This window comes from Aspergillus steynii, assembly GCF_002849105.1.
Source record: "Aspergillus steynii IBT 23096 chromosome Unknown P170scaffold_4, whole genome shotgun sequence".
Classification (NCBI taxonomy): Eukaryota; Fungi; Ascomycota; class Eurotiomycetes; order Eurotiales; family Aspergillaceae; genus Aspergillus; species Aspergillus steynii.
Window position 1 is genome coordinate 992,076 of NW_020194401.1, and position 22,286 is coordinate 1,014,361.

Genomic DNA, 22,286 nt, shown 5'->3' on the forward strand with positions numbered 1-22,286 from the left:
CTCTCTGACTGTCGGGGGGTTCAACGGTTCAACCACCAAGTCAACCCTCGGAGCCGAGCGGTCGTTGTTTCACCCTACGTTCGGACTTGGCTGAGTTTTCGCTTGCTTTCTCCCCTGCTTCTCAATTATCCAAACCCCCTCGCAGGTCGCAGGGCATCGCCGACTGCCATCCACCGATCCGCGAGGCGCCGTTGGTGATCAGACGTTTGGCAACGGCGCGGGATTGGGTTTTTGGCCCCCCCTGGCCGGAATTTCCGATCTTAGTCCGGAGGCAAACACCGCAGACTCTGACGCCGCACAACTCAACTCACCAACAGAGGCATCTCCAACAGGCTGCCCGGGTGGTTTCTCGTCCCATTCGACGCAGATGGACGCCACACGCGGTACGGAGGAGCAGCACGGGGGCTCGAACGATGGGGGGCATTTCGAACACGAAGGATGATCACCAGGTAAGAGCAACACTCCGCGTCAGCAAGGGCCGTTCAATTGGAATTCGGTATGATTAACTATCGCGAAGGCCAGACGAAAGGAAAATCAGACCTCAGGCAACCCACGGTTCGGCCGAAGCGGGGAATGCTCGGGGCACGTGCTGCCAATCGGCCTTTGCCTCTTCCTTCCTTCCAGTTCTTTCCTTCCTCTACAAATACCGCCTCCCCGCTTCCCACGGTCGCGCCCAGATGTCCTCCTCGGAATTTCCCCTTGACCGCCTCGGGGTGGGGGTGCAGTGGACGACGACCAGGGTCTGCAACATCTCGGCCACGAGAGAGACTGGCAGACTACAGATCCCTTGATCCTGGTTCTGAAAGCGCTCGCGTCGTGCAAGAGGACATATACACTATTTACAGGGATTGGCGGCGCTCCAGGAAATGCCCGGGCACGCGCAATGGTAGAGTTCCCGCAGAAATGGTGGCAGTGGTTGGTTACGAGAGATCAGACTGGTGAAGCCCGAAATCATGCATTCCCCATGTTCATGCTCGGGAAAAGCATCACGTCCGACACCCGGTTGAGAATGTCGCCGATATGGCCATTCTCGGGTTGTGCATCGTGCCGCGGCAGACGCGACGAATCGCTAGGACCGATGTTGACCGATGCCGGGGACGTGAGCACCGTGGCGGGCGAAATGGGAGTGACATTCGCCGTGACCGGCGCTGACGCTCCTTTCCGCCGAAAGTGAAACGCGGCGCTCACCTCTCGAAGCGCTCGCAGCGACGTCGCAAGATGTTTCGCCGAGTCGGTCCGGACGTTTTGGCCGGGTTCACCATCGGCGTATACATGGTCGGCGAGAACCCGCTCTAATTTTTGGATCAGATCCCACGTATGCGTGTGGATCTGGTCATTGTTATTTGCTACCAGAAGAAAAGCGGACGCGATCGACCGCTGCAGACTGATCCAGGAGCGCGAACAGTGGGGATTGACCGAGTGGAGCTCGACGAACGCCTCGATCGTGTTGATCAGATTGATTAAGCAGTCGTTGCGAATGATGTCGCGCCGGTGTTCGTCCATCGAGGTATCCGGATCCAGTGCCACACGACACATAACCGAGATGTAGTATGAGGAGTGTAGGCGCAACTCCGTCCGTTCAATGTTCTCCGCCAAAGTGGTACAACGCTCGGGATACCGCAGATGTGGCGCCGCTTCCGTGATAATGCGCTCGATGCGGTGCTTATAGTCGCGGATTTCATGGTATCGCAGGTGCGAATGGTGCGAGAACATCAGTTCCCGCAGCATCTCCAGCACGACCGAGATAATCCGACACAGCGTTTCAAAGTAAGAGCGGTGGCCCGGCATCGACTTCGGGTCATAGGCGATTTCCGGCTGGCTAACCATGGTGATCGACGGCCGGTCGTATGCCAGCGAGAAATGACTATTTTGGAACGCCATTGTCCACCTGAGATCACGGGTTATTAGGCAAGAACATTTCCAATAACGACGAAGACAATCCGAAGCACCGCTTACCATAACCTTCGCCGTATGGCCTGGGCAGCTGGTGAAAAACCCGAGGTTTCGACGTGAAGACCAAGCACCATACACATCCGCTCCGTCATTCCTAGAGGTTCAACTCTCCGTTAGCAATTCGCTCATAACCACCGAGATTACAAAATTGTTCCGACCACTCACCGAGTAACGTATATGAGGCGCCGGCATTCATGTTATATGACAGCACATTGCTGATGATCAATAAGACCTGGATAGCTTCGATGGTCGGCTGGGACACATAGTTCATCATACGCAGACACTGATACGAGCACGACACTACAACGGCGTGAGCTTGGGAAGTACCATCAGCGAGGGAACGGTTGCACGAACCATATACCCATGAGGTTAACTCTCTTTGGCTCGCCGACAGATCGGACAGCTGGCACCCCGACGCGAGAACGGCAAACAGCAGACTCAGGAAAGATATGCTCATGCCGAACGGCTTCATCAACCCATTTGCGTCAGGCCGATAGACACCACCCGCGGCCAACCTCCCTCGAAGTAACCGATTCATAGCATCCTCCAACTTGGCGACGTCCGGAAGCACGGGATACAGAACCGCACCGATATCCCGGTAAAACCCTAGAAACCTGCAGTGTGACGCAATGATCAGCGGACAGTCGCATGCGACGTAGGCAACGCCGACGGAAGCAATGGGGATTGGGGGAAGGTCACCCACTTTCGACATTGCTCGTCATCCGGCAGCACACCGCACACGCCTGCAATATTGAAGGTATACGGGTCCGACGACCACAGATCCACGAAGGGATATGCGGCGGATTCATTCCCCATCGCCAGCTCTGCAAGGAGGTCATCCTTGGGGAGGGCGTCCGCCGTGCCGTCCGACCGTTTCGACTTATCCAATATATCCACCAACGCCGACCGGGAGCCAATATGTACCGGGCCCGTTCTCAAAGCGTCGGCTCCGTATATCCCCTCGGTGGCCGGAGACGGCTTTTCGTCCGTCGTCGACAGTTCGGACTGAGGCTCGGCGGGCCGGCGAGCGGAATGGGACTGGAACAAGGAATGGAGACTGGACAGGATCTGCTCCATCGCCTGCATCTTGGAGTTGATCTCGTCCCATTCCAGCTGCGACACGGTGACGGTGTCGGACAGCGGGTCGTCGGAGGGCTCGGCACCGTAGGGTACGTCTCGCGCGGTGGACAGGTAGGTGGCGGAATATTGGGGCGTAGAGGCCGTCGAGGCCACCGTAGGGAAAGGCTCGGGAACCAGGGCCGGCTTGGGGATCGACGGGGGCGGGCGACCGTAGGAACAGTTGAAGTTGCGCTTGACGCAGTTTCCGCAGGGCACGTTGCGATCGCAGCGGACCTTGCTGGCCCGACATGGCAGGCAGGTTTTGCACTCGCGAGGACGGCGACGAATGGGATAGGTAGGCATGTCGCGGATCAGGAGAGCCCCGCTACACGGGGGGTGGAGGGAGGCGAGAGGGCGAAAGCGAGGATGAAGCTGGAAGACGGCGTGCCACGGCGGAAGACGCGTGATTGGCATCCAACGGGCGGGTTATTAAGCCTCGATCGTCGTGGTTGGCGTGTTTACGTCGAGGCCTGGACGGAGGAGCCCGGGGGAAATTTGTTTCTCGGTAAGGAGTCGAGAGAGGAAAGGGAGAAGCCAAGCGAAGGAGGGATCGAATCAATCGATCCCTTCCGCCGCAACGGAGCGCCGGAGCTGGATGGGAGGGGGGATGCTTCAGCCACGGGGCTTTCGCAGTGGGAAAGAAGGTGAGAGGAGAAAACTAAGACTCGTCCGAGCAAGCGTGGACGAGGCGTTCCGTGCCGTCTGGAGAAAGGCATCTACAGGCGCAGACTGGCTCGCTGCCCCGACGAATCAGCCATCGCTCGTTAGTGAGAGGCGCCACGCTCGATTTCTGGGTCCTTTGCGTCTGTTTTCTGACGGTCTTGCGGCCAAAGTGTCCCGAGATGGCGTGGTGCCGATCAGATCGGGATCGCTCGTCAGATCGATCCGGGGACCAGATTTGAGGAACTGAGGCAGACATCCTGGCATCGGGCATGGATCACTTCCCAGCCAGCGATGAAGTCATGCCATGCAGCAATCCCGAGTGGTTCGTGACGACCGCAGCGCTGAAGTCCGGCATTTGCCCCCGAGGAATTGCCGGGGTTTTGTCGCTGTTGGCCCGTTTGTCCCATTTGGCGGGCGCACAATCAATCTATTCCTGACAATCCAATTCTTCTCGCCATCGTGTCGATCCCGTCGGCTCCCTGCAGCCAGATCAGTCCCTCTCCAGCTCGTCGTCCCTCTTCAGTCCGCTTCGCCACGCTGATTCGCCTCGCCGGTGGAGTAGCGGATCCAATAATGCGATGGTCGATGCATCGACTCCGGAGTACAGTTCGAACTGCCGACACATGGCTCTTTGAGTTTCTTTACTGCGGTCGGTGGATCTTGTGTCCCCGGTCTACCTGGTTGTGTGAGGTGGAAATTATCGCTCATATCCATAACGTCATGATAGCTCTCTCCCTCCCTATGCCCCTCCTCTCTCGTATCCCCCATTCCTCACTCCAACTGGGGGCAGTTCTTCCCTGCACTGGCCCCGCCCGTCGCCCATCGAGATGCACGTATATACATTCAACCAGAAAATAGTCCAGATTTTCACTCAGATCAGCGCGGACTGACGATCGGCGACACCTGAGGAACCACCCACCAATCATGCCAACGCGTCTTGGATCCTGTCTCGGGGATGCTCACGTGGAGACGCAGCGGGTCGCAGGGATCCCCTCCTGCTGCTGCTGCTGCTGCTGCTCCTCCAGCACCCCGGGGTTGGGTCCGTGCCGCCAACCCCTTCTTCACCGTCTCGATGGCGATGCTGGCGCCGATGCACGCCCGCATCGTGTCCTTGACGTCTTGCTTCCAGTTCTCCTCGATGGCCCGCGCTCCGGACTGCGACTGCGACTGAGAGGAGGAATCGGCCGGGGTGGCGTCGTCCTTGACAAAGGCGCCGTTGGCCAGGGTGGCTTCCCAGGCCTTGCGCGCCTCGGCGATGGCCTTGGTGGCGCGCTCGAGCACCGTGGCGTCCGAGTCGCCGTCGAGGAGGGCCTCGCGGTGGTATTCCTCGAACGGGACCAGCTCCGGCAACGTGATGGGGATGAACGGTTTCATGCGCAGCTCGTAGCGCAGGCGGTCGCGGGAGTACGACTGCGTCGGGGAGGCGGCGGCGGGCAGGACGTTGTGGCGGGCGAGCAGCACGTAGAGGGCGTGCAGGGCGATGGCGAAGGCGTCGACGGCGACGATCTGCGTGGTGAGGCGCTCGAGCAGGCGCAGCGACTTCTGGAGCACGGCGTGGCGCTCCACGGCGGGGCGTTTCTTGCCCGCGAGACCCGTGAGGTTGCGCTTGGCGGTGTTGACGGTGAAGGTGCGGATGCGGTCGATGTGGCCCAGGTGCGTGGAGCAGATGTGCGACAGGTACCAGTACATGCCGGGCAGCTCTTCGGGCGAGTAGATGGAGAGCTCGAAGCCGAGTTGCAGGATCATGCGGAATTGGTTCAGCTTTTGGTGGTAAGCCCAGCTGCTGAGGGGGTAGGAGTAGGTGGCGTCGCCGTTGGAGAGCATCAGGGGAGGCTCGTTGCTTAGAGTGCGGAGCTGCTCGTCGAGGTCTTCGGCCTGTTGGGTGGTGGTTAGACATAGGCAGTATACTACCGTAGGTAAGGTAAGTACGAACCTCCATCTGCAGATTGTCCCAGTCAATGATGGTGTGGCAGACCGTTCGGCGGATGCGGCAGCGGTTCAGACAGGCGCTTCGGAAAGTATCCACGAAGGGCTACCGGTAGATGTAAGTTTATGATCCTGGTCAGGTGAAAGGCCAAGGTCAAGGGGAGCATACCTGAGCGAATCGCTTGACAAAAGCGTCCATATGCTGGGCGATCTGGAACCGGGGGTCGGTCGGCATCTCGGTCTCATCTGTGCTGGCCTGTAGCAACGTGCTGGTGGGGAGAACAAGCTCCCCTAGCTCGTCGTAGAGGAACTGCTTCACCGGGACCGCTCCGAGGACGGTGGTTTTATTCACGGTGATCGTTTGCACAAGGGATCGGATGTATACAGACGGTTGAGGTTTCCGGGCTAAAAGCGTCCAGATCGCCACCTAGGACGGTCAGGATAATTCTAGACACTGGGAGCGGCGTTCAAGTAGCCTGCTAGCTGATCATACCTTGAAGTTATACGGCCCCCGGCAATCAAGAAGCCCCAGTAGGTCGATAGCATCCTGGCACAACCGTTTCAGATGCGCCAGCGCATCGTCGGCGTTGGTTTTCACCATCGGACGAGGGGGCACGGTGCTAGCCAGTTTGCGCTGGATTTTCCAGCTGAAAGCCTCGGGCACAGGCTTTCCTAGAGAGATGGTGTTGGCGAGCGGGTCCAATTTGGATAGACAGGAGGCGAAGTGATCGGTGGACCGAGTTTCTAGGATATCGATGTCTTGAGCCAGCCCGAGAAGAAAGTCGCGCCGAAACGTAAGACGGCAGTTGATCGCTTCCCTCAGAGTCTCGTCTACCTCGCTCTCTTGCTCATTAATCCACGAGATCGCACGGTCCAATAGATTGAGGAAGTAATGCGTGTCGAACCCCGAGAGCAGATTGCGGTTGTAAAGCTGTGCAACGAAGTCCTCCTCCTAAACATTGTAGAATCAGAAACTGTTCATCCGCTTCCATACCGAATAGCGACATCACCTACCTCGTAGTAGTACTCGGCCGCCACTCGCGAATGCACGAAATCGCAGCACTTCACCAGCGCAAGACAATATGCGCGCAACACCCCATGTACCAATCCAGTGTCCGCTTTGCTTCCGCCGGGCTGGTGACGACCGAAATGAGCTTCTTTGAGGGACTTCGGAACAGGCCATAATAGATTGTCCAGATAGATAGACGTAAAGAGAGTCAGCGATAGGGGGTGGCCCTTGTGCCATGCCATCTATCATACCATCGATCCCGTTAGCACAAGCTTTGCATACTAGACCTCGTTCACAGAACTGGGGAAAAGTCCACCAACCTCGTGAAAAAGCAACTCGTCCATAATCCCAATCACCTCCTCCGGAGCCAGCTCCCGCATGATATCGTAGTCGTCCTCCAGGGCCTGCGCATTGTTCTCTCCGGGCCCGAGGTATCCACTGTCCATTTTGGAGTCCATGATCTGCGATTTTTGCGCATGTCAGTCGTCACGGACCGAAGGAGATTCAATCGCGTCGAGATTCCGTCGCAGAGGAAAATAAGGTAAGATGTAGGAGGAGTTCATGAACCAGCGCAACGCACCTCCAGCGCACCCACTGCCTCGAACAGCGTAAAGTATTCATCTTTCACGAGTTGGCCGGTTTTCAGCGCTAGTAGGAGAAGAGCGACGTTAGCGAGATATTCAATGACCTCTGCATCCCCAATTTCTAGAACGGCACTCACTTGCCGCAGCGGCTGTAAACTCTTCGGTGATGTCGCGTGGGACGACGGACTGCGAGGTGACTCGCATCTTAGGGACCTCGTGGGGGGGCAGCATAGAAGAAAGTCGACAATCCGCAGCCAGCTGCCAGATCTCTCGGGGCTGAGTCTGTTGGATGAATACGGGAGGGTGAATGGGACCCGGGAAGAATAGAATAAAAATAATTACAGGGAGACGAGAGAGGACAAAATGCGGTTCGGGAGAGAGAGAGAGCGAGGGCGGGGAGAGCGGCGGCCGGGGCAAAACTTGCGGCAAACGCAGCAGAGCAGCTGGGCAGGGTCTCTCTCGTTGCTTGGGCCTTGGGGTCGGTCAACCAGGAGCTACGAAACCACGAGATCTACAAGTATCGAATGCAAGCCAAAGTCAAGAATAAACTGCCCTTTCTTTCTATGTATACCTGATCGAACGGGGCCAATATGCTACATGGATCCAATCCAGATCTTTCCTGCAATTATCGTCCTCGTCGCTGCGAACCATTTCCCCCGAACGTCACTCGTTCTTCCTGCACCCGAACTCATTCTGGTCTTCGCATCGATTGGGGATCGGGTTTCGCTTATTTCGAGTTGGCCTGCTGAGCCATGGCTTCCTCGTTAGCCTGGCCGAGGGCCTTGACTTCGCCCTGCTTGCCGTTCTATTGCCGATGGGAGAGCCTCCGGTTAGTCACATATCCCCAAGACCATAGGATCTAATCAACCCGGGTTAGGTACGAACCTCCCACTTGGCGAAACGCAGGTCCATCTGTCCACGGCGCTCGGCAGCGGTACGGGGACCGTCCTTGAGGGACCGGCGGACCGCGCGAGAAGCGACGGCCAGGTAGCGGTTGTAGCTGGGGATCATCAAGTCAGTCGGGTCGAGGGGTCGACGACGATAACAAACAGGCCAGAAGCAGAGAGCAGAGAGCAGACATACGTGAGACCAGCAGCTTTCCAGTAGGCCATTGTGACGGTGGATGGGGAATGGTAGAGATGCAAATCAAGAGGGCACAAGAACGGACGCTCGGGATGCGTTGCAAAGCGACTTTCCGGACCTTCGGGTGCGCGTCACGTGGGGCACGTGATCTGGGCACGTGCCGGCTGTCTCCAGTATAAGTATACCTCTTCTGGCACTCTCTTACTCTGATTATTGCAAATGAGTTGTTATTCTATATGATACAGTAATAAAATACGTCAGTGTACAGGCAAAATGCTCCATATTTTATATATCGTCTGGACGATCACTACACATATATATTGTCAACATACTCGCTATCCACCTAGATAGAACATTGTTCTAAAATATTTGAAATCATTGACAGTATTTTTAAAATTCTTGAAATGCACTATGCTATCATACTGCCCTATAGCAAATAAATCTATGGTAGAGTAAATGTTTCACCCACTACTTGTTTACTGGTCTGGTGGTTCGTGAAGTCCCGGTGTTGCTAGTGCTGTATCAACACTACCATAAACGACAACAAACCATATCATGTCTGTCGACAGCACCAGAGCCTTACTAGTGCCAGCATCCTCCTCCTCCTCCCCCTCCAGTCTGAGAGCTACACCCTCCGCTACTGTTTACCATCCTGCTTAGGTCCCTACCCCCGGTCCGACAAGCTCTTGCACGGCCGCACTGCCAATCTCGCAAAGAGAGTAAGCTGGGAATTGCTCAGATTAAAAAGTTGGAGCTGGCCTGTTCTCCTGACTTGACCCCCACAGACTGTCTCTGCAGACAGATTGTATCTCTTGCAGCTCCTCTTACCTCACATTCACTTGGCACCTGACCAACCTCCGAGCAGAACAACCAACCTCAACGCATATAGTATACCTCCGATCGGCTCTCGAGCCTGCGGATGTCATTGACCGACCGGCTCTGTCATATTGACAGGGCAGACCTCAAACCCGGATCCCAAGAGAAGGACAGACTCGGTCGCAAGCGAGAGAGCCACGATGGGTCCCTCGAAGAGATCACTGAATAGGCCAAAGAAGCGCACTTTGGTCCGCTGGGATGGTGTGTATCCCTTCCCCTCCGCCATTTGGTCTTTCTCCAGAAAGATCACCATAATGCGTTACTCCCATGGGCCGTCGCCGTCCAGCCGCTGACAAATTTAGAAAACCTGAACGAGCTTCTCCTGCTAACCGTGCAATCGGTCTGCAATATTCAGTCGGTAAAGATCCCATGGGCCGAGGTCGCTAAGACCATGGGACACAACGTGACGGAAGGAGCCATTGTCCAGCACTTGGCGAAGCTGCGCGCTCGCCGAGCGGCGATAGGCAAGGACGTCCCTCCGCCACTTCGACGTGGTGGTATCGGTGCCGCGATCAAGCCATCGCCATCCAAGACGAGTACCGCGCCCAAGCGCAAGTCTCGCAATAGCCGATCGATGGACAGCGATGACGAGTCGCCCTTCCCTATCGAATACGATGACTCCTCGGACGAGGACTACACCGAGTCACGTCGCACCAAGAGAAATCCTAAAAAGGCAAAGCGCGCGTCTAGTCCCATCAAACAAGAGTTCGATTCCGAGAAAGACAATCGAGAGGAAGGAAGCGCAAGCTCCGACGAGCTGTTGGTCCCGGGTGCCGCCTTCCTTGACTACCCAAACGACGTGTCTGAAGACTCTTCAGCAGAGTCTAACTCCAGCCCGGCCAGGAAGTCTAAGATCGTGATCCTCAAGTACAGGCGCCACAACACATTTGATCAGGAGCTGGCCGCTCAAGGCGAAGTAGTTCCCGCCCCTGTCCTGACTGAAGCTGACGTCCCGGATCCCGAAAGTATCGACAACGTTAAGAGCGAGCAAGCTTTGGGATATGACTTCAACGCCAACATGCTGCTTGCAAATTTTGAGCCGAATCACTCTGATCCTTTGGTGTATCAGAATTTTGAGACCATGCCCGAGGCTTCATATATAACTCATGACAGCGTCATGTACGGAAATCCCCTGGAGAATCACAGCGAGCTCCCCATTGGAATGATGGGACATCCGGAGTTCATCCAGAGCGAAGATTTCCAATTTCTTAATTATCAAGACTTGCTGGGCGCTGAGGCAAACCTAGACTTCGCTTGAAGCCTAGATTCCAGGCGATTGAGCAGCTGGCAGACAGTCTTGAGCTTGGGGGTTTCTTGCATTCGCTGGACGATCGTTTTGTGGTTTTTGATCAGAATCTAGGCTGCTGGATTGGGATTCATTTCGGATAAGGAAAATCTATGGTCACTCTATCTTCACAGACAATTGAAACTTCTTCAATTGTGATGTTTTTGCCTTTATTGAATGCGCGTTTGACGGGAGGGATTCACTTTGGAAGCGGATTTTTGTGCGTTCTTGTTTCATTCATACGCGGGCACCTTGAAGCATCGCACTCTGGACGTGATTTAGCAGCAGTGTTCTAATACTATAATGCAGAAGATGCCTACCTGTGGCCATCACGCCTTCTCGCCCGCGTAGACGCTAAGGACCAGAATTCCGACGGGCCGAGCGATTCCCTCGGGAACGGGCCACGTGACCTTCTAGGAGCTTCTGCCGCCAAGACAATCCGGGGATCGAGAAGCGCCTGGAAAATTTTCCAGACTTTGGCTTCATCTCCATCTCTTCTCCATCTCTCTTCCCTCTTCCCTCTTCCCTCTTTCTTCTCTATCCGTTCTTGTTCTGGGAGTTCTGGTCGGGCAGATCCATCTCAGTACTTTTCTCTTAATCAATCCCTTGTTTTTGTCTGTTTCTTCTCCCTCCCTTGTTCCCAAGATGCAGAGAGCTCTCTCCGCCAGGACTTCTGTCCTTTCTGCTGCCTCCAAGCGGGCTCCCTTCTACAAGCCTGCCGGCTTCAACCTGCAGCAGCAGCGTTTTGCCCACAAGGTACGTTCCGTCTCGCCTACTCTTCGCAATGCTACGGATAGATGCCGGTCGGCTCTTCCGTGATTGCCGAAATCCCGTCCCGTCGGCACCCGATGCTAACACCTTTTCTTTTTTGCTACAGGACCTCAAGTTCGGTGTTGAGGCTCGTGCCCAGCTCCTCAAGGGTGTCGACACTCTGGCCAAGGCTGTGACCTCGACCCTGGGTCCCAAGGGTCGCAACGTCCTCATCGAGTCCCCCTACGGCTCCCCCAAGATCACCAAGGGTAGGTTACCTGGTCCCCTTCTGGATGGATTCCGGACCCCGTTTCATCTCAATGCATCACGATACTGACTTGAATAGATGGTGTGACTGTTGCCAAGGCTGTTCAGCTCCAGGACAAGTTTGAGAACCTCGGTGCTCGTCTCCTCCAGGATGTTGCCTCCAAGACCAACGAACTGGCTGGTGACGGTACCACCACCGCCACCGTCCTTGCCCGTGCCATCTTCTCCGAGACCGTCAAGAACGTTGCCGCCGGCTGCAACCCCATGGATCTGCGCCGTGGTATCCAGGCCGCTGTTGAGGCTGCCGTCGAGTACCTGCAGCAGAACAAGCGTGACATCACCACCGGTGAGGAGATTGCCCAGGTCGCTACCATCTCCGCCAACGGCGACACCCACGTCGGCAAGCTCATCTCTACCGCCATGGAGCGCGTTGGAAAGGAGGGTGTCATCACCGTGAAGGAGGGCAAGACCCTCGAGGACGAGCTTGAGGTCACCGAGGGTATGCGCTTCGACCGTGGATACACCTCTCCTTACTTCATCACCGACGCCAAGGCCCAGAAGGTCGAGTTCGAGAAGCCCTTGATCCTGCTCTCCGAGAAGAAGATCTCGGCTGTCCAGGACATCATCCCTGCCCTTGAGGCCTCCACCACTCTCCGCCGCCCCCTTGTCATCATCGCTGAGGACATCGAGGGTGAGGCTCTCGCCGTCTGCATCCTGAACAAGCTCCGTGGCCAGCTCCAGGTCGCCGCCGTCAAGGCCCCTGGATTCGGTGACAACCGCAAGAGCATCCTTGGTGATCTCGCTGTCCTCACCAACGGTACCGTCTTCACCGACGAGCTTGACATCAAGCTCGAGAAGCTCACCCCCGACATGCTCGGCTCCACCGGCTCCATCACCATCACCAAGGAGGACACCATCGTCCTCAACGGCGAGGGTACCAAGGACTCCATCGCCCAGCGCTGCGAGCAGATCCGCGGCGTCATGGCCGACCCCACCACCTCCGAGTACGAGAAGGAGAAGCTCCAGGAGCGTCTGGCCAAGCTCTCCGGCGGTGTTGCCGTCATCAAGGTCGGCGGTGCCTCCGAGGTCGAGGTCGGTGAGAAGAAGGACCGTGTCGTTGACGCCCTGAACGCCACCCGCGCCGCCGTCGAGGGCGGTATCCTCCCCGGTGGTGGTACCGCTCTCCTCAAGGCCTCCGCCAACGGCCTGGACGGCGTCAAGACCGCCAACTTCGACCAGCAGCTCGGTGTCAGCATCATCAAGAGCGCCATCACCCGCCCTGCTCGCACCATCGTCGAGAACGCCGGTCTCGAGGGCAGCGTCATCGTCGGCAAGCTCACCGACGAGTTCGCCAAGGACTTCAACCGCGGCTTCGACAGCTCCAAGAGCGAGTACGTCGACATGATCTCCGCCGGTATCGTCGACCCCCTCAAGGTCGTCCGCACTGCCCTGGTTGACGCCAGCGGTGTCGCCTCCCTGCTCGGTACCACCGAGGTCGCCATCGTCGAGGCCCCTGAGGAGAAGGCTCCCGCTCCCGCCGGCGGCATGCCCGGCATGGGTGGTATGGGCGGCATGGGCGGCGGTATGTTCTAAACTGCGCCGCGCCCGCTCTCGCCTTGACCCGTCCTTGTTTTGCAAAGGTTTTCCCTTCGAGCGTGTCTTAGCATAGTATGGCCATTTTCTGGTACATTTTTTGTTGTTTTCCTTACCGATTTCCTTTAATATTTTCCTTTGTGGTTTAATGTGTTGCACGTCTTTTTTGATTACCCGAACTTTTACTACCTCCCTACACTCTACCTTTGCTCTTCCCCTTTTTCTCAACCTCGTGTGTTCATCATTGGGTTCGTCTTTATACATCATCTCCACTCCATTCATGTTGGGCATAAAAAAGTCTCAGGGAGTCCTGTGTATCATATCCTGTACTTTATGTACTCCGTGCATCGTCCGATGTCGTGGTCCTACAATTTCCATTTACGTTAATTTGTTTATGTGCAGTAATTGTTCCTTGTAGCTGGCTGATTAAAGTCATTCACGTCGTATTACATCTCAAGTCTAGGCAGGAACCTAGGAAAATGTGCTTTGAGCTACTAGTTGGAACCTCAGGCCATCTGATCCAGCCGCCTCTCCTTCCCAGCAGCATCATAGTCCACTTTCTCGCCATCAGACCCCAGAACAGGGGGCAGCGGCGATATCACTCGGTCTTCATGCCGATCCCAGATATCGTCGTCCTTAAGTTGACGGTTTCCGAGATATCGACCGAATCGTTCCCTCCTGGTGGTGCGTTCGGTAGTAATCGACGGGGTGGTCTTTTTGTTCGCCGCTGATTTATTCTTGTTCCTGTGAAGCATGACGCCTAGGGGCCGGAAAATAAATTCCCTGGCTATCCCGAATGCAACTTTCTGGGTCTTTGCCGTGATGTCCCGGAGGCGCTCGCTGAAGGCCATCAATAGGGCAATTATGATAATTGCGAAGGAGGTTGGGCCTTGCATAAGTTGTTAGTTGACATTCGTCAAATGACACCAAATAGGTTGGACGCATACCTGCGATGGATAACATTTGTGACATGGTTAGGTTTTGCTCCTCGCCGCTCCATTCACGAACATTGATGCCGAAAAGAGAAGTGAAAAAGGACAGGGGTAGGAAGCTGCCCTTATCGTTAGCAATGATCATGGCCAGTACGCTTGAGGGAAGGCCACGGACATCACGGTGAAAATGGTGAATACCATGACGGACTGGGATTGATCTCGGGTGACTTCAGCCTGCCACCGAGCCATCCGGGATTCGTCAATATTAGCTTGCTCTTGTTTGATATCGAGCAGGCTTTCGGCCTAAGCGTGCCGGCGCATTAGATTTGCTATTTGTATAGGGAAGCCAACAGACGTCTTACATCTTTCTGTGCCGAGTATGCATTGTCCTTCATTTCTAGAACCTGGGTGTGGTAATCCTCAAGTCTTGAGAGAGCTGCTTCAATGAATGCTTTGCCATAACCTTTCTCCTCGAAGTAGCTGGCCATGATTTTAACAGTAGCTGCTTGTTGTTCGAGGAGCTTCAAGACAGTGCCTAATTCGTCCACGATATCCCTCAACTCTAGGAGAGCCGATAGGTCTGCGCGGTGTTGGTTGACAATCCGATAGTCCCTTTCAAAGCGCTCTGCAGTAGTCATGGGTTTTCCACCGGCGGTTTTGTTGTAATCCGAAGGTGTGACAATGAATCCTCGGCCTCGAAAACGTTTGAATGATCTGGTCATAGACTCGATCTGCTGGCATCAGCTCGGTGATCTTGCGGTTCGAATGAACGGGAAAGCTTCCTTACCAAGATGCTGATAGATTCTTCAAATATCCGAAGTACCTGCAGGTCATGATGTAAAGTCCGGTCCAGAAGAACAGTGACTGCATGCAGCACTATCAATGCAGCGAGGTCGCCGGCAGTCTCAAACCGTCTTGCAAGATCCCCATTCAGTTCGTTGTAAATGCTATTGTATAGGTTTGCTTGTTCGTAAAGCTTTCCTTCGGCGGTAGTGGCTTCTTGCTTAGGGAAAAATGTAACCACGGTTTTTGGGTCGACAATCCATAGCCAGAGTTGGTCAACCATAAGAACCTTTCCATCCATGATTGGCTTCGGAGGGTCACCCGTATCACCCGTATCTTGAACAGACGAGAGTTGTCCGAGCTCCTCATTCGGGTCAATCGGTTTCTTTGTGCGTTTCCAGAGCATTTGATCGTCATCCCTGGCTACTGTGGATCGTAGGTTCGGATACCCATACTGATCTATGGTCCTCCGGATATGAATAGGAGGCTCATTGCCTAAGAATCTCCAGATCAATTGCGATTCAAGATTGGCTTTGGAAATAGAATCGGGAACTGGTTTTGATCTTCCTTGCCGTAGACGCTGCTCGACAGCATTTCGCCGGTGAAGCAGATTGCAATATGTGTCCCAATGAAGCTAATCACGATAAATGAGCTTAATTTGACATTTATTGAAGACAAGTCAAACTTACGTAGGGAAGCTGATAGAACAATCAATGATTAGCATTCGATAAAGGTGATAAACGGTTATATAGACTTACGTATATGGCAAGCTGAGGGTCATGAATACTGTCTCCCTTATCAACGTTTGCAGGGTCGTCCTGTCTGGAATGAATGCATGTAGGTCGTACGAAACGAGCGTGGGGTTCTAAATGGCGCGCCCTAACAAGATTTGAATACCAATTCTCTTCGTTGACGAACCTCCTGAAACTATAGCAGGAGGAATTTGAAGTTAGCTAGGAGCTTCAAGGTGATATTATAACAGTTTGCTCACAATCCCGGTCGTTGCTCGTCCTCGCACGCCTTGGACAGAACTGGAGGCACCCATCCAGTATGTGTATAGGGAACGTGTATCCAGACAAGTTTTTCGCTACCCGGCTCGGGACGGTCAAATCGAGGCGTCGCTCGGGGAACTTCGCATCGATTTTGATTCAATCGTTCCCTCGCAGGTGGTGGTACGGGAAGAAGGCCTTTATACTGAGAGGAAAAGCTAGCCCTGAAATTGTTGCGACTGTCAGATTACTGTGGCTCACACACACGCACAGAACTTGTTGCAACCTACATATTTTCACCACGGATATCGCTCCTCGCGTCTGTGTTATTGTCCCTAGCTGGTAAATCCTCATTATGTGCATCAAAGTAGCTCTCAACGGCAGGCTCTGAGACATGAATTCTGGGGGAAGTCTGGGCTAAATAACTGCGGCTCCTTTTCATCGCGGGCCTGGATGGAATGCTCTTAGTATGAGCAACGTCCGCATCTTCTGGCTCCAGTTCATCGAAAGAGCTGAGCTCGGAAAGGCCCATAGCTGAAGATGGCCGACTGTCAAAACTGCTGACTGACGAGTCATCGAACGAGCCAGAAGGAATTCTCTCTGTGTTTTTCAAACGATCTTCCAAGCAAATCGAGGGACCGTCCTTTAGATAATCACTGAGTCGCGTCTTGGTGGACCAGAGCTTCAAAGGTGTTTCATCGCTGACCCCTCGAGCGGTGTCTTCAAAGAATCCATTAACTTGGATGAGCGTTTCTTCCTCCACATGCAATGGGGCATCCGCCATGAGAGACAATTGACGAGCTATCGAGGCAGACGCCTGGAGTTCCTTTATGAAACTTAGTCTCGTGGTTGCTTCTTGACCTTTGAAGCTCGCTGTCCCAACATGATCAGTTGCTAGCGGAATCTCTTTTTCGTGTTCGAAATCCAAGAGGCCTGATCTGATAGAGGTGATGGGTACATTCATTTCCACCATCCCCCGTGTGCCCGAGTCCGTAATAGTAAGTATTGAATCCACCGTCTCTAGAAAGGACCATATCTTCATATCAGCCGATATAGACCGAAATTGGTTGGTCAAGTGAAGAAGTCTTGGATGCCGAGGCCTAAACAACTCTCGCATTTGATGTGGAACGTGATATCTGGGTTGCATCAGGCGACGTATAGTTTTGGCATATTCCGGCGCGGAAAGATAAGTCGATCCTTTGTGAGGCGTTGCCAGGAACGCTATCCCATAGCAGCTTGAGAGAACGGAGTTAAGGTGAGATGCGGAATGACCAGCGATAACCAGGGCTGTTTTTACCACAAGCCCACCAGTACCGTGGCAAATGAAGAATATGGGCCGTCTACTACTCTGAACCGAAATGAACGTTAATTGCATGACATCGCCTGGATATCGAAGTAGGATACCATACTGTGTGCTGTCTTTCGTAAAGAAGCTGGCCGAGAAGTCTGTGAGCCAAGGAATCCATGTCATCTTGAGGGCTGATGGTTCCATGATCTAGCAGTAGCACTCGCGCATTCGGCATGTGCTTTGCTATACCGGTAAGAGGCCATGGTCTTTGAGAAGCCTCGTCGACCCATGTTTTACTTGGGTCGCCTCCGATCGAGGGGACAGCAACAATACTAAGAAATGGTTAGACAAAGAGCGATTCGAATGGTAGATTGATACGGACTCGACGTCTGTCTCTGGTTCAACAGACAGCTTACCGCTGCTATGTGTACTGGAAGTCATCTTTAGAAACGTGATCCATGGAGTGTCAGGAACAGAGTCCTCCTTTGTCTGTTATATGAAAAAGGCCGGCAGCCATCATCTGACTGCCAGCCCTGTTGCGGAAGGAGCGTGACAGCTGACATCACTTGGGGGGTGCGACAGCCTCGTGAGATCAGCCCTAGCAACAAATTGCTCACATTTAACGGGCGTTGAAGGACAGAAAGGCCAATCATGGCGGGGAAGAAGGGGAAGGATCGTCGAAAAGTCCCGAGAGTTCATTCGATGCAGGTGCTCAGGCGCCGCCGCACATGACCGATCCCGCAGTCAGCATTTACGAAGTGCTAAAGCAATCATTTAATACTGTTAATGATTATTCTAAACCAGCTCATTATGCAGGTTGCATTGCAGAACCCCTTAGATAAGAGCAAATTCATATACTGGCTGGAGTGGGAATTATTAAATAGAAGAGAGTGCCAAGGCATTTGGTATTCATCGAGATATCCACAAAATATCGTACATGACAGAGGGAAGATGTTCGTCTATTGAGAAAATACATATATGTACAGGACGCAAATGCAAGGCTTTTGGCAACAAAACATTGCCTCCAATCCCCCTAGACCATATCCACAGCCAGGTCTGGAGGAGATGCTCTATAATCTGGAATGCAAGGCGGTATCATGGCGATTAAGCAAATAACAAACAGAAGCAACGAAGCCAAATCCCGGAGTAACCCACAGGATATTAGTAGTCGAATGTGAATGCGAGATATGGAGCAATTGAAGGATTCGGGAAATAGCCGTCGAAACTACTTCGACCGTATCGAATGGGATGTAGAGAATCTTCCGAGATTCACGCAGACTCGGGTTCTGCATCGTGCCGTCTCTCGTTGACACCCCGTGCCATTCTCTTCCCCAGTTCGTATATCGAAATCATAATGGCACAGGCAGGTGCCACTTTCAGGCATCGGGCAACCCAACCACGAAAGAGCCCCGGTGTACCTTCCTCACGGAAGATATGCAAAAGGAACTTGGGTAATGAGAGTTGTTCCGGGCGCAAGGACTTCTGTGCAACGCCCCCAGCGGAAGCAGGCACATCGTCACTCATGTGCCGGAATACCTGTTGGCGCGTTTTACCCACGTCAAAGGGTGTAGTAACAAATGCCGCGATTGATCCTGAGGTAGCGCCTGCAACGAAGCTGTCGAAAAAGGTAGGCCCGTCGGGTTCATGGGACGAAACACGGCTCTGTGTCGAGCCGTCCGGCGAAACGTATTCCTGCGACTTTTTGCGAGCTTCCATAAGATAGCTCTTCACTTCCTCATATCCCCACCAATACAGCCCCGAGAAAGGAACATCACGCCACATGGTGAGCGTCAATCCTCGCCAAAGAGAACTGTAGCCATGGAGCTGAGTCATTTGGTGTAAATCCGCAAGAGTGGTTTTAAAATGGTCGGTCCCGGTGCCGGGGGTAGCTTGCAACCGCGTTCGGAACATTTCGATTGGACTGATAGCAGAAGCTGCAGCGATGCGAGCCGTCGATCCTGCAACAAATGCAACGTAGGTATCCGGAAGGAATCGTTTGATGGGACTTCGGTTATCCGATCGCAACCAGTCGTATCCGGCGAAGTAGATAATGTTCGCCGGGATTCCCATCATCATGGTCGGGCTTAAGCCACGCCAAAGTGTCCATACGCCTTCATTTCGGGCAATCTTCCGCAACCCATCCAGAGTGGACGTAAATGTCTTGCGCTGGGATTCCTCCACGGCGCAATCCGCCATCGAGGCCGCCTGGGCGCTGATCGCCCCCGGGGTCGGCCCAACCATACATATTTGAGAGTTCTGCCCAATCCAGAACACCTCTCGACAACAAGCAGTCACCCCTAGGTTTGGGGGCATATCTTTAAACGGTGCAAGGGCATTGGAGGCGAACGGGGACGGGGTTTTGACCGGTGATTGAGACTGGAGACGAACGCGTACAACATCGAGAGGGGTCACTGGAAAAGACATTGTCAGTGCCAAGGTCTGTTGGAGAGACATCCTCTGGAGCGAAGATGGGTATATTCGCCTTACCTAGCAGGTTCGTGAGGATACTGCCCGAGGTGGCGGAAACCATCCGCTGGGAGAGCGAGACATCGTCCTTCCTTTCAATTTCACCGGCGTCCGGGCCAGGGAGGGAGCCTGTTCCAGAAGTAGCCGCCATGTTTGTGTCTTCAAAAGAATGCCATGACTTTGCCGAGTCTTGGAACCCAACAGCAGCCAGCGTATCGGTCGAGCGATATCGGTCTTCACGCGCAAAGCCCGTCCTAAGATCGGACATTCATTCAATGGGAGGGGCGAGGGCAATGGTTTGCAATGACGAGAGTGATGCAGACTTGGTGAATTCTCCGTCAGATTAGATGGATCGGTCGTCTTCTGTCTGGAGCGCACACGAATGATGAACAGTGGGGGGAAATGCGCGGGCAGAGCGAAGGCATGCGTCAGAGGAAAAAGACGCTTCGGCTGTTGGCGGTGGCGCTCGGGCCAGATCCAGCGCTCCGGAGATAAGAGAAGGCGGCGGACTTTTCTCCTCTTCGTCCCTCGATTCCGGTCTGACTTCTCATGAGTTGTCCTGACGAGTTTGTCCTGCATCGAAATGGCGTTTTGAGGTCTTGATCACATTATTGGATTTCCCTGGGATTGGCTCCTCATTGAGTTCTCCTTGAGTCACCTCGATCTGATCTCGGTCGAGAGCTCTGGCACACGCTTATCAATCACCGGTACCATCCGCCACGCCCACTTCCCTACTACGGACAACCACCGTCGCAATCATGGCCGACAACGCCGAACTCGAGTCGTTTCGTCGCCAATGGCGTGAAGAAGTCGCGCGTCGTTCGAGACCTACTCCGGCCCGGCCGTCGCAACCAAGACAGACGGCCCCCTCGTCAGCCCGCCCAAGTCAGTTCCCACCCAGTCGCCACGAAGTATCCGAGCGAAAGGAGATCGAAGATGAGGAAGGGGCAGTATCGTTCGACCAGGGCGAAATTGTCCAGGGTGTCGGTCAATTAAACCTGAGCGCATCGGACGAGGATGCCTTCCACTCTCAAATGCCCCGGACCGAGCCCAAATCGGCCCTCGAGCACTTCGAAAGAGCGGTCGAGAAGGAGGCGGAGGGGAACTTGGGGGATAGTTTGCAGCATTACCGGAAGGCCTATCGGGTAAGCTCTGGAGTATTTTGTTGATATGTGCTGGGCATATACTAAACCCTCCGTTCCTCTTTCACAGCTGGACTCTGCAGTCGACAAAACGTACCGCAACAAGCATTTTGCCTGGGCGTGGAAGAAGCCGGCCCAAGCTGCCGCCCCTTCGAACAAGACGGCTCCCGCCACGAGTCAACAGGCCGGCGATGCTCCTGAGACGTTGCCAACGTCGGAACTGATCGCATCGTTTGCCAATCTTCCCATTCCGCAGGCGGAGCCCATTATTGAGAACACCCCTCCGCCTCCCTGCCCCATTGCGAACGTCCCGTCCGAGGTCTTGGTCGAGATCTTCCGACATGTAGCATTGATGGACCCTGCCTCTTTTTATCGGAGCTCATTGGTCTGCAAACGCTTTGCCTACCATTTTGCCAATGAACAGCATATCTGGAAGCGGGTCTGCCAGGGCTCTGAATTCGGCTTCAAGGCAATGCATTACTCCTTTGCCTGTGACATTGTGGGCCACCGGGAGTACACTTTGGGCCCGCGCTATACGCTCTTCCCCATGAATTCTCCGGTTCAAATCCCGGAACCATTGTCTTCCTGGGGTGAGGTGTTCCAAATGTTCCCCCGCATCCGCTTTACGGGCATCTACATCAGCACGGTCAACTATACCCGTCCGGGTGCGGCTTCAGCATACCAAAACGTCGCTTGGAACAGCCCGATTCACATCGTCACCTACTACCGATACCTGCGGTTTTACCCTGACGGAACTGTGATTTCCTTGCTGAGCACTGTGGAGCCGCTGGATCTGGTCCCTCACATTAGCAAGGAAAACGTCTTGGCGGCGCGGGCAATTTCTCAGAAGCAGCATCATCGTCAAACCTCGGAAGGTGGAACTATGTTATCTGGAGCGCAGGAACCAGTACCCCCTGTCGCGATGGGAGCGCTGAAACAGGCGCAACGAGGCCGCTGGCGTTTGGCTCACCCGTCACCGAGCTCCGAATCGCCAGACGAGGACGCACCGGCAGATCCGATCTCCGATTTCTTATCCTCTACCGGGAAGACTTCGTCGGATGACATGCTCGATCCCCGGGACATTGTCATTGAGACCGAGGGCGTGGGACCCAAATACACCTACGTCCTTTACCTGTCCCTTCGGTCATCTTCGACGACAGCCCGCTCTGGCGAAACACCGCTTAATACGTCGAAAAATACCAAACTGGCCTGGAAGGGATACTGGAGCTATAACCAGCTTACAGACGACTGGGCGGAGTTCAGACTACGAAATGACCGACCATTTGTATTTCGACGTGTTCGGGGGTGGGGTTTGAGCTAGGAGAGATTGATTCTCTATTCATTGATAGACTATAAATGAGACTGAAGCAAAGTGCAGGAATTGAATGTTTAGGGATGGCTTACAGATATACGGCGTATATGGGCGCGCACCTGGGATTTGGACCATTGGAATAGTTGAGCAAATCTATAAATATAAAGCAGAATAGAAGCAGAATCCAGCTATTTGCAATTAATTCTACGATTCAACTATAAAGAAAGACCATCTCCGGACGATCTCCGCCAAGCCGCTTATCGATA

General features: G+C 54.2%; 8 protein-coding genes across 8 annotated transcripts; 3 read left to right on the plus strand and 5 right to left on the minus strand.

Moving 5' to 3' along the window:
* Positions 1-951: 951 nt before the first annotated feature.
* P170DRAFT_475274 (cellobiose response regulator) lies at positions 952-3,375 on the minus strand (the record flags this gene model as incomplete). Its single annotated transcript, XM_024853242.1, has 5 exons — positions 952-1,888; positions 1,957-2,047; positions 2,119-2,253; positions 2,308-2,567; positions 2,657-3,375. 5 exons carry the CDS (start codon positions 3,373-3,375, stop codon positions 952-954), a joined length of 2,142 nt encoding a protein of 713 aa, XP_024704242.1.
* A 1,236-nt stretch (positions 3,376-4,611) lies between these two features.
* On the minus strand, positions 4,612-7,458 carry P170DRAFT_358406 (N-alpha-acetyltransferase 35, NatC auxiliary subunit; the record flags this gene model as incomplete). The annotated part of the gene is made up of 8 exons (XM_024844290.1): positions 4,612-5,610; positions 5,669-5,767; positions 5,831-6,088; positions 6,155-6,613; positions 6,676-6,912; positions 6,991-7,131; positions 7,251-7,318; positions 7,392-7,458. 8 exons carry the CDS (start codon positions 7,456-7,458, stop codon positions 4,612-4,614), a joined length of 2,328 nt encoding a protein of 775 aa, XP_024704243.1.
* Positions 7,459-7,978: 520 nt separating this feature from the next.
* Positions 7,979-8,366, minus strand: P170DRAFT_509609 (ATP synthase subunit epsilon family protein; the record flags this gene model as incomplete). Its single annotated transcript, XM_024854694.1, has 3 exons — positions 7,979-8,059; positions 8,140-8,254; positions 8,338-8,366. The coding sequence occupies 3 exons, from the start codon at positions 8,364-8,366 to the stop codon at positions 7,982-7,984; spliced, it is 222 nt and encodes a 73-aa protein (XP_024704244.1).
* A 987-nt stretch (positions 8,367-9,353) lies between these two features.
* Positions 9,354-10,471, plus strand: P170DRAFT_475277 (uncharacterized protein; the record flags this gene model as incomplete). Its single annotated transcript, XM_024853243.1, has 2 exons — positions 9,354-9,414; positions 9,516-10,471. 2 exons carry the CDS (start codon positions 9,354-9,356, stop codon positions 10,469-10,471), a joined length of 1,017 nt encoding a protein of 338 aa, XP_024704245.1.
* Positions 10,472-10,974: 503 nt separating this feature from the next.
* hsp60 (chaperone ATPase HSP60) lies at positions 10,975-13,414 on the plus strand. Its single transcript, XM_024846698.1, has 3 exons — positions 10,975-11,254; positions 11,376-11,517; positions 11,595-13,414. Exons 1-3 carry the CDS (start codon positions 11,144-11,146, stop codon positions 13,106-13,108), a joined length of 1,767 nt encoding a protein of 588 aa, XP_024704246.1. The 5' UTR covers positions 10,975-11,143; the 3' UTR covers positions 13,109-13,414.
* A 92-nt stretch (positions 13,415-13,506) lies between these two features.
* On the minus strand, positions 13,507-17,689 carry P170DRAFT_455751 (uncharacterized protein). Its single transcript, XM_024851563.1, has 11 exons — positions 17,483-17,689; positions 17,222-17,432; positions 16,103-17,160; positions 15,815-16,036; positions 15,582-15,750; positions 15,513-15,521; positions 14,828-15,457; positions 14,403-14,771; positions 14,216-14,343; positions 14,056-14,159; positions 13,507-13,997 (listed from the first exon to the last, which is right to left on the minus strand). Exons 1-11 carry the CDS (start codon positions 17,539-17,541, stop codon positions 13,615-13,617), a joined length of 3,342 nt encoding a protein of 1,113 aa, XP_024704247.1. The 5' UTR covers positions 17,542-17,689; the 3' UTR covers positions 13,507-13,614.
* A 312-nt stretch (positions 17,690-18,001) lies between these two features.
* P170DRAFT_436622 (putative mitochondrial carrier protein) lies at positions 18,002-20,157 on the minus strand. Its single transcript, XM_024849188.1, has 2 exons — positions 19,588-20,157; positions 18,002-19,511 (listed from the first exon to the last, which is right to left on the minus strand). Exons 1-2 carry the CDS (start codon positions 19,715-19,717, stop codon positions 18,370-18,372), a joined length of 1,272 nt encoding a protein of 423 aa, XP_024704248.1. The 5' UTR covers positions 19,718-20,157; the 3' UTR covers positions 18,002-18,369.
* Positions 20,108-22,204, plus strand: P170DRAFT_464524 (putative F-box protein (Pof7)). The gene is made up of 2 exons (XM_024852255.1): positions 20,108-20,711; positions 20,779-22,204. Exons 1-2 carry the CDS (start codon positions 20,325-20,327, stop codon positions 22,027-22,029), a joined length of 1,638 nt encoding a protein of 545 aa, XP_024704249.1. The 5' UTR covers positions 20,108-20,324; the 3' UTR covers positions 22,030-22,204.
* The last annotated feature ends 82 nt before the right edge of the window (positions 22,205-22,286 follow it).